The sequence below is a fragment of the Podarcis erhardii genome (genome assembly GCF_964252035.2).
Source record: "Podarcis erhardii genome assembly, chromosome: 1".
Taxonomy (NCBI): Eukaryota; Metazoa; Chordata; class Lepidosauria; order Squamata; family Lacertidae; genus Podarcis; species Podarcis erhardii.
In genome coordinates, this window is record NC_138497.1 from 57,394,790 (window position 1) to 57,406,047 (window position 11,258).

The following is an 11,258-nucleotide window of genomic DNA, read 5'->3' on the forward strand; positions in this document are numbered from 1 at the left end:
AAGCCAGTTACCAAACTCTGACCATAATAAAGATAACTCCGGAGAATCCAGGTATTACTTCACTTTTAGCTTATGATCAAATACTCAGTGCTCAGAATTTAAATCCATATATGCAGCCCCCTCTTGCCATTTTATTGTATAGTAAGAGTACCTAAAGCAGATTTTCTGGTTGAAGGGGGCTGCCAAAAGCCCAGAATGAAAAGCATCCAGGTCAGTGTATACAGGATTGTCAGGGTTACCAAACTGTGCCTGGATTTTAGAAATGGCTAATAAGGTCATTTTAAAAAACATTTCTCCAGCTCCTGGCCCCATCATGGCAAAGTTTCATTAAAGTGCAAGTAATCCATTTTATGAGCACAATAATAAAAAGAATCTTTGCCTCAATGCTTCCTTGATTAATAAATTCTCATACATTTTTTTCCTGGCTCTCACACTTCATCTCACACTGCAGGGAATGTCTCTTGAGATACTAACCAAGAGCTTGTGAAAATCAAGGGATCATGCAGCCCACACAAACACAAGGGAAGCTGCACTTAAAACTGGACAAGCAGAGATAACAATAAGAAGGAGCAAGGGGCGTAAAGTTCTGTGTTGTTGAGCCACCTGCCTTGAGGGATGATTGGCTGCATCATGCTGAGCATAGACTTTTAAGTTGGAAGAAGACAGAAGACCATCGAGCTCAGATTTTCCTCCAAGCTAGGATTCTCCAAACATCAGATAAATTCTTGTTAAGAACCTACCAGAAAGCTTCCAAAGGCAGCTTGTTCCATTGACCCATCTTCTCTTAGGGTTAAGAACTTCTGTAGGGGGGAAATCTTCATCTATTTACACCACCTTGGACCCCAAATTTCTAATAATTAAGCCTTTTCGATGCAGCAGCAAAAAAAAAAAGGAAAAACAGGACAGGATTCAACTAATTTTTTACATGTGCAGAACAAGGTCTGCTTATAGACCCTTGCCCTACATGGAGCCCTGGAGGATTGTGCAAACCCCCAGAACAGGTTTAGTGGGCTCATAAGGAGTACATTGAGGAAGGGGGTAGGGAGTCCCATTGCACAAATTGACCTCATTCCCTGCATGCATACCCTGCTTAGCACTACACTGATTTTCACCCATATTGAATTTGTCATCCTTTGTATGCCTAGGTCGTTAGGGCCACCATCCCCAAGTCATTTTGATGCTTGGTGGGATGACCCCACTTACAAAAGCTTACCAGACTGACAGTTGACTAGTACTTCAACATTGGTGATGGGACAGCATCCTTCACTGCACTGAGAGCAGTTAGGACAGCTTAGGGGATGTAAAACAGGCCTGGTGGGAAGAGGGAAGTGACTGAGCTCAGAAGCAACAGCCAAGGTAGGCTCCCATTGCTGATCTCCCAGCATCCAAAACTGAGCCAGCCACCTCCATCTGTTCATGGTAGAGTTGGCCTTGCCTCGACCTGTGAGTCCCATTAGCTACTTAGCCCTAATTTTTGTGTGTGCATTTGATATGATTCTCATCGATTTCTGTATTTGCCTTTGGTGAACATCAAAGGCAAATGCTGTCTGATGTCTAGTTCAATGGCGTTTACTCGCAGGTCAACAGTTCTAGGATTGCAGCCTAACCAAAGAAAGACATTATGTTGGCTTGACATGATTAACCTTTTCAGAAACCATGGCCAGTAGCTATGAAATAAATGGCTTAGAAATACTCACAAACGTATTTCTTTATACTTTTAAACTAAAAAGTAGTGTTTAATGCTTGTCAGCAAGCTTCTTTTTTTAAAAAAAGTCGTTATGCTGGTATAATACTTGGGGGTAAGGAAAGAAGAAAATTACATGGTGATAAGAAGAATAACTAAAATATGGTACTTTCTCATATCTACAAGACCCACTGTTCTATTTGTGAAGCCTGACAATGTGACAATCACTAATACCGTAACCTCAACAAGGGAGAGATAATTACATTCAGTGTCAATTTTTGCCATCTGGTCCTCATTTCTGATCAATGGAAAATTCTACCTTTAGCTCAAGTGCAATACGACACAACTGGAAATACGCTATGGAACATTTTCTTTCTCAGAACATCAATATTAATCATGCTTCGAAACAGGCTAATAAAACTAGCTAAACAAGGAACTGAGTCTGAGAAACAGCACACCAGTTCAATTACTATATGCAGGTTCAAAGCAAGCACATGTCAGTCTCCTTGATTAGCCAAAGCAAGGTCCAGTATCCTTTCACTGGAATCAATAGGGTTACCATTTCTCTCATGATTGCCTAGCCCTTTATTTATATATCACCATCCATCTAAATGACACTTTACAAAATTATGAATAAAGGCATATAGCATTACCTTTTCACCTAGATTGCTTGTGTCCTATGTGGAGGAAACATTTGTTCTCTTCAGATAGGACCTGAACCAACAGCTTCAAATTACAAGAAACAAACTTAAGGCTGCATACACACAGCAGTTTATTCTAGAATCAATGCCGACTAAGTACTTGTTTTTCCCCCTACATGGTCTACACACAATCTAGATCTACTACATCTTTTTTGCCCCTGAAAAGAAACTTGAGAAACTGATTTCATTTCATTTCAAAACCTCATTGCAGATTGAGTCTATATTATCCTGCAGTGTGTCTGTTTGAGACCGGGCAGTCGACATGGAATCCACACCTGCCCAACAATGTTGTGGGAACAGATACAAAGATCACTACTTCTTTCATATGGAAGGAGGTGGTCCTTGACGTATTGCAGTCCTGGGTGCTTCCAGATTGAGAAAAATGGCACTTTTGTGCAACAAACTTCTTAGTGTGTGTGACAAAGGGGGGGGTACGCCCAAGAAAGCCTCTCATACCCCCTTTGCTGCCCAACTGCAACACAACAGCCCTGCAGTACTGCCAGTGGATCTTCCTCTCCAGTAGTTGCTGCTGCCACCCTCCCACTTACTCCTTTAACACAGATGGGAAGAACTGGTGATGAACTAAAGCAATGACTTTTTTAAAGGTTCTGAGCCAGTGCTCCAGCACTCCTCAGTCCAGCCTGTGCCTTTGTGGTTTACTCAGAGTGTATCAGCAGCCCAAACTATCTCTGAGTCTCTTACAAACCTCAGAAGAGTGTGATGGTCACTTACAATTCCAGTCCTAAACTCCCAGTAGATGGAATACCAAGCGTCCAGGCACATGGGAATTCTAAAACCCTGATGTTGGCAACATACACACTTCAACAGTCAAATTAGGAAACTATTAGGCCTAACTATTAGAAACTAGTAGGTAAGGGGAAAGCAGGGAGAAGGTCCAAACAGAGTACAAAATAAACCCAAGCACTGTGGCTCTAAAACTGAACCAATCCTAGTCTATTTATTACTCTCGTCATTCACGTTTATTCACAAAGAATCTGCAAGACTGGGCAACTTCATGGAAAATCCTATCATGGAATCCTGATGCTCGGAGGGGAAAGAGCTGCAAGAATCAGCTCAGCTTTTTAAAAGCTCTTTTCCTGCTCATGGTGTATGCCTTGGTTCTTTCTCCACTTCCTCAGGTAGGCTGTCTTGCACATGAAGATGCCTAACAGCAAATATGTGATGACTTGGCTTAGGGAAATGGTGAGCATCTCAGTCCTTTCTTTACAGTGTGTATGCAACCTAAGACTAAACATCAGGGACTCAGCTACATTAGTAAAGAAAAAGCATTTTAACTGCACTTTAACACTGTGACACCAGATGGCACCATGGAGTTCTGTCTTTCAGCAACGTGATTTCCCATTATGAGGTCCACAACACATTTTCCTGAAATGTTTTTTTGATGTCTCTAGATCCAGCCCGGGAATAACTTTCTGAGGGTATAAAATTGGGCTGCCTTAGAAAGTGGTAGACTCTGCTCTGTTAGAGGCTGGATGGCCACCTATCAGGGTGGTCACTAGGTGAAGTACCTTCCAGTTCTTTGATCCTATTATTAATATATGCATATGGAGGATCATGCAATGATATGAGTAGCACTGCACTGAGTCCATGGTAGCCTAAATGAGGTTTACTGTCTCATCTGTTGTTTGTGAGAACAAGGCCCAAGAGAAAGCTTAGCTACACAGCAGGCTCACTTGCTTCTGTTTGATGTGCCATTTGTTTGTATTGCTCTCAGCATATGATTAGTGCTCCATGTATTGGAAAAACATCTTTGATATCCACATGGGTTTTCCTAGCATGGCTGGGCTCATTCTGAGACAAGGCTGTTCACTACCCTTTTCCAAAGTTCTTGCTGCCCTGTGGGCTATATCTTGTGAATTTACTCTTTTAGGCTGTGACTCTGCTTGATAGAGCAAGCTCTGTTAATGCAGATGGTGCACATTGGACACGGATTACAGATGTTTCTGAGTGGCAGTGATGCATAGAAAATTGGTAATGCAGGCAAGCCCATATAGACCTCTGCTTCTAAATGAAATGGGTAGGCCTATATCTTATCTGTATGAATAGCAGCTGCTTGAGTGCTCCACGGTATGAATGAACACTGCATGAACTCAGAGCCTGTCAGCACCCTTGTCAATGTCACATCTCTCTTGCTTTCCATCTGGCGCACTTGCTAGTTGCTTATACTGCAAATGTTGGCCGCTTTGGGGGTACCTTTCCAAGGTTCAGAGCTGGTTGTTTCCAAGACTTCCTCTTTGTTTGTATTCTTTTGCTCCCTTTGATATGGTTTGTGGAAAGATCTGTGGGTCCACAGGAAGCCCTGAAAAGGAGTTGCTACTAAGGCAATAAATTGACCCATTAATGCAAACATTTCCCTAAACATGCCTACTCAAAGGTAAGTGTCACTGAATTCAATACAGCTTACTCCCAGGTAAGTGGGCTCTGGATTGCAGCTAGAAGTGTGAGAAAGAAGGCAATAAGTCATGATCCACTTATTTTAAAGAACTTATCTCCCTTTTTACAGTTCTTTATCTTTAAATCATCAGAGAACTGACCTTTCTGATTGCCCTTCAAATAGGAGACTGTGCAATAGCCCATGTGATCACCACAAATCATATTTCGCTTGCCAAATACTCTTTTGAGGTCTGAGCAGCCCCACTTTAGTACACCTAATGGGCAGTTATTCTGAAGCAAAAACAACAACAGCAGCAACACCCCACTATCCTTGGGAAATGTTTTGGCTAGGCAGATATGCCTATCTGTGAGCTAGGCTGTGAGAAAGCAGAGATGACATGATAAAGGGGGAGAAGGAGAAAGGGAGACCAATAATGATCAAAAACATCTACCTCGGTATGTTTATAGGTCTTTGCAGCATATGGTTAAACTGAAATGCTATGCACTGGAATTGCTTAAAAAAAAAACATACCCTCTAACATTTTTCCAATGAAAATAGGGACGTCCCATTCCATAATGATAATTTTACCATTTATACACCACACATCTTACTGGTTTGCCCCAGCACTCTGGGCAGCTTGCAACATATATAAAAACGTAATAAAACATTAAACGTTAAAAAAACCCCTTCCTTATACAGAATTGCCTTCTGACAGCTTGGGGGGTTGGATAATTCCATGCCCTCCAACATTTATCCAATAAAAATACGGACATCCTAAGGAAAAGCGGGACATTCTGGGATCAAATCAGAAACCAGACTGCTTCTCTAAATCAGAAATTGGAAAATTGGAAAATATGGACACTTGGAGGGTCTGAAATAAAAATAAAATATTGGAAAATCCAGTTGTGTGAGGATTCTTTTAATATGGTGAGTGTGAAAGAGGAAACCATGGGTGAATGGGAGATAGGGTCTTGGCAAAGGACGGTTCTGGTGGCCTGTTGGGATCGCCTGGTAGGGAGCCAGTAATGGGAAAGTTTGCAAACTTAATCTCCAGCTCTGCAGTGAACTAATCCTCCTGCATTGACATTAATCTTTTCAGCAGAGATCAAAGAACCCTTCTTATCTTTCAGTTTGATCACTGAGCCAGAAAACACAGCGCTGGTCTTTGGTCTTTGCTGGTTGTATAAATAAGGAGATGCCAATATCTTTGCTGGGAAGTGAATTTGCAATCCCTATCCAAGACTTGGGTTAGGGCATCTACCACTTAGTGCTCATTTGCAGCTCTCTGACATGCAGCAAACTCTGTTGATGCCTTTGAACCAGAATGTTATTACTTCATTTGTAATCTTTATTCTGTTCTTTCTTACAAAAACATTATGAAATAGATTATTATAAGACCCATATTAGAGAAAGCGAAACTGCGGTTGAGAAAGTGGTTTGCCTAAGGCCACCCAGTGTGGCGATGGCTTAGCAGAGGAATTCTATCCATGGAGAAATCAATATAAGAGGCCCCCAAGAATCATTTGCTTCATTACTTCAGATTTGGGGAGGGAGTAGCCTAGATGGGGCTTGGCTCCCGTACCTTTTTTGATGCCCATCTTAGTGACTGTTTTTAAAAATCTTTATTGGGTAGCATGATTTGCCTAAAACTGGGTCGAGTAAGGGCGTGGGTTTTGTGGATTTCATTAAAAGTCCCCTACATGCTTTCCAATGATACTTTGAGTGGCAATTTCCCATGACAGACATTACAGTGGTACCTCAGGTTAAGTACTTAATTCGTTCCAGAGGTCCGTTCTTAACCTGAAACTGTTCTTAACCTGAAGCACCACTTTAGCTAATGGGGCCTCCTGCTGCCGCTGCGCCGCAACTGCACAATTTCTGTTCTCATCCTGAAGCAAAGTCCCGAGGTACTATTTATGGGTTAGCGGAGTCTGTAACCCAAAGCGTATGTAACCCAAGGTACCACTGTACTTTCTGTCTGTGAACACATCCATCTCAAGTGCATATTTTTGTTGAAGCAGAGATTGTTCAACTGGACACTGAATAACCACCTACACAATAAGTAGACGTTCTATTAACAGGTATCATTATTTAGCACACCCAAAGCTACATTGCAAGACCAAAAGACTTCCCCACACCACCACCCAGTTCAGAGCCTGGCATGAAACTTGATGTGCACATGCAGTTTTTGCACACATGGACCAAATCCTCAATTGCAAAGGATGATGGACCTTTGCTGATGAACCTCTGCAAAAGGACATAAAAGGCAGCCTATGTGGGCAGTGGAACCAAAGTTTGAATAAAAGAGTTTCTGCACCTGTAGAGGTGACATGATAGAAGATTATAAAATGATGCATGGCATAGAGAAAGTAGATAGAGAACAGGTTTTTTCCATCTCTCGTAACACTAGAACTCATTGACAGCCAATGAAGCTGAATGTTAGAAGATTCAGGACTTCTTCATGCAGCACATATTTAAACTATCAAACAGGTTAATAGCTCACAGGTGGAGAGTATGGGGGGCGTTATGTGTAAGGTCCTTTAGGAAGCACAGATGAGATAGGGCAATTGTACTGGATGCTATTGTAAATAGGAACTGAATACAACATTATGAATCTTAGCACTCAAGACTAAATAGTCTGCAGGACAGAACAGTGTGGGGGCAGCTATTCACATTTGTCAGGGGTTCAGAAGGAGAGACACAGGAGGGGGAGCAAATGGAGAGTGAGGAGGAGGAGTCCGAGGGGGGCGCAGGCAGTGACAGTGGAAAGAGTTATTCCACAAGCCTCTCCAGCGAATCGGAGGACTCACAGAAGGGAGCGCCGATGGCCAGAGCGAGGGGGGTTCCAGGGGGGAAGCCCCAGGAGGAAGGGGCCAGCAGGGAGTCCCTGAGCAGCAGTTGGAAATCAGGACCAGCTTCCCCACCAGAGCGCAGTGGGGAGGGGGAGTCCCAGGAATCGGGACCAGTCTCTCACCACCAGCGGGAGGAGAGGAGTCAGGTTTGGTCACGCCCACATCAGGAAGCGGGGAAACGGTCAGGAGGAAGGTTACCGGCTGGGCGCGCGCGCCAAGTTCAAATGTACAGGCGAGCGGCACAGCAGGGAGCCCGGGTAGGGAGCCAGGTCCTAAAGCCCGCCGGAAGGAAGGGGAAGACCAAGGGGGGTCAGCGTCAGAGGAGTCCAGGAAGGAGGAAACCCCAGAGGGCAGAAGGACCCAGCGAAGGAAAGAACAGCGTAGGAGGTGGAGCCGGGCTAGGATCTTAAATTGGTGTGGGAGGAGCAGTGAGTCAGAGGGGACTTAGCCGGTCTAGCGTCGAGACGTGGGTCTGCGCGCCCAGAGCTTTGAAATGGAAACTAAACTTCAATAAAGACTTTGTATATATTATCCACCGGGCGTTGGTCCTCTGTGAGCTGGGATCTAGAGGCAGACCTGACAACATTGTTACCCAGGATTCAGCAAAACACTGGAAGACCTTGGTGCTGTGATTGGAGTCCTAAATCTTTAGAAAGATGTTGGGAAAAGAAAATTATGTGGTTTTAGTAGAAACGACATAAAGGATTAAGTAAAAATGAGTTGGTGAAAGAGAGAATGTAGAATTATAGTATATTAAGACAAATTATTAAGATAAGAATAAGGTTGGAAGGATTTGCTGAAATAACAAATTGAATTAGAATACAAAAATGGGAGGTGTGAGGAGGTCAAGGAAATAAGTGAATGTAAGCAAGTGATGTACAGGTTTGACTTGTTTTTTTATTTTATTTTTATTTTTCTTCTGTTTTATGGTTTTTGATGATGTTATATATATATATATATATATATATATATATATATATATATATATATATAGGTTTTGGTGTCCTCGGGTGTCTTCCCGTGTAAAAGTTGGGGTGTCTAGGCGACGTTTCGACGAGGTCTCACTCGTCATCTTCAGGCTGGTGCTTTCGGCTTCTTGTTACTGGAACAGAGCAGGATCTCAGTGTTTGAGTTCCTATAAATACTGTAGAGGGGGTGTGGTGTATAGCCTCCAATGTTCTGGGCAGAGAGGAAGTTCCCAGGCTAGTGTGCCTTTTCTTCTTTTGTTCCTTAATTACTTGAGAGATATCTTGAGTGATTTCTTGAGTGATATCCTGAGTACCACTTAGGTGGGTCATTAGGTGTGGATTAGTTGTTAAAGTCTTTGTGTCTTGACCTCTTGAACTTTGTGAAGAGTTTTCCTGAGAAGATGGCTGAACTGTACTTAGTTGTGCTCTGGCTTGGCTTCGTGTATAGGGGCGAGCTGTGGTTTTGTGGCTTGTGTCAGCCAGATCTGTGTAGGGATTGCAGGGGGGTGCAGCATCCGGAGGTGCCACCATGGATTGGCTACTGGATGGTGTCTGTAATTCATCTGTGGAGAGGGTCTTGGTTTGGGTCTGGTGTGGTTGATTGGTGTTGGCGTTCTGTGTGCCTCTGGATCTGGTGTCAGTTTTTGTGGGGAGGGCTAATTTCCAGATGTCTGGCAAGCGGGATGTGTCGTCACGCTTGTTCATGTTGTGAGGGTGTTTCTCTATCTCGATGGCTTCCATGATTATTCTCTTGTGGTGATGTTCCGTGTTAAAGAGCAATTTGGAATCTGCAAAATTAATTTCGTGTCCTGTTTCTTTCATGTGTTGGAAAAGAGAGGAAGTTTTTTCTTCTTTTTTGACGGCATTCTTGTGTTCTGCGATACGTGCATTTATTCGTCTGTTTGTTTGTCCAATGTACGTGGCTGGGCAGACTTTGCAGGGTATTTCATAGATCCCTTGGTTTTCCAACTGGATTTTATCCTTGGGGTTTCTGAGGATATTGGCTATTTTTTGGTTGGTGCAAAAGGCTGTTTTGATATTGTGTTTATGGAGGATTTTGCTAATTTTATCTGTAGTGCCCTTGATATAAGGAAGGAGGGCCATGCCATTGTTTTCTTCTGTGTCTTGGTTTTTGGGGGGTGTTTCCTTTTGGATTAGCTTCGTAATCCTGTTTTGCTGGTATCCATTGGCAATTAACACGTTTGAGAGATTCTGTAACTCAGTTGTCAAGTGGTCTTTGTCAGCCAGGCGTTTGGTTCTGGAGATGAGAGTCTTGGCTACGGAGTTTATTTGTGCAGGGTGGTGGTGTGATTGTGCATGTAAGTAGCGGTTGGTGTGTGTTTTTTTCCGGTAGATAGTGTGTCCTAGGGAGCCATCAGGTTTTTTGTAGATTAGGACGTCAAGGAAGGGAAGTTGGTTGTTGGCTTCTATTTCCATAGTGAATTGTATTTTGGGGTGTAAGTTGTTGAGATGTGTGAGGAAGCTATCCAGTTTTTCTTTCCCGTGTGGCCAAATTACAAAGGTGTCGTCAACATATCTGAGCCAAAGTTTGGGTTTGTGTTCTGACTTGTCTAAAGCATTGGTTAACAGATAAAATTAGCAAAATCCTCCATAAACACAATATCAAAACAGCCTTTTGCACCAACCAAAAAATAGCCAATATCCTCAGAAACCCCAAGGATAAAATCCAGTTGGAAAACCAAGGGATCTATGAAATACCCTGCAAAGTCTGCCCAGCCACGTACATTGGACAAACAAACAGACGAATAAATGCACGTATCGCAGAACACAAGAATGCCGTCAAAAAAGAAGAAAAAACTTCCTCTCTTTTCCAACACATGAAAGAAACAGGACACGAAATTAATTTTGCAGATTCCAAATTGCTCTTTAACACGGAACATCACCACAAGAGAATAATCATGGAAGCCATCGAGATAGAGAAACACCCTCACAACATGAACAAGCGTGACGACACATCCCGCTTGCCAGACATCTGGAAATTAGCCCTCCCCACAAAAACTGACACCAGATCCAGAGGCACACAGAACGCCAACACCAATCAACCACACCAGACCCAAACCAAGACCCTCTCCACAGATGAATTACAGACACCATCCAGTAGCCAATCCATGGTGGCACCTCCGGATGCTGCACCCCCCTGCAATCCCTACACAGATCTGGCTGACACAAGCCACAAAACCACAGCTCGCCCCTATACACGAAGCCAAGCCAGAGCACAACTAAGTACAGTTCAGCCATCTTCTCAGGAAAACTCTTCACAAAGTTCAAGAGGTCAAGACACAAAGACTTTAACAACTAATCCACACCTAATGACCCACCTAAGTGGTACTCAGGATATCACTCAAGAAATCACTCAAGATATCTCTCAAGTAATTAAGGAACAAAAGAAGAAAAGGCACACTAGCCTGGGAACTTCCTCTCTGCCCAGAACATTGGAGGCTATACACCACACCCCCTCTACAGTATTTATAGGAACTCAAACACTGAGATCCTGCTCTGTTCCAGTAACAAGAAGCCGAAAGCACCAGCCTGAAGATGACGAGTGAGACCTCGTCGAAACGTCGCCTAGACACCCCAACTTTTACACGGGAAGACACCCGAGGACACCAAAACCTGCATTCCTGTACCCGTGAAAAT

At 43.2% G+C, this 11,258-nt stretch overlaps 1 protein-coding gene across 1 annotated transcript; it reads right to left on the reverse strand.

The window, feature by feature from the left end:
* Positions 1-6,808: 6,808 nt before the first annotated feature.
* LOC309351685 (uncharacterized protein) lies at positions 6,809-10,769 on the reverse strand (the record flags this gene model as incomplete). Its single annotated transcript, XM_081879488.1, has 3 exons — positions 10,571-10,769; positions 9,017-10,162; positions 6,809-6,831 (listed from the first exon to the last, which is right to left on the reverse strand). Exons 1-3 carry the CDS (start codon positions 10,713-10,715, stop codon positions 6,809-6,811), a joined length of 1,314 nt encoding a protein of 437 aa, XP_081735614.1. The 5' UTR covers positions 10,716-10,769.
* Between the last annotated feature and the right edge of the window lie 489 nt (positions 10,770-11,258).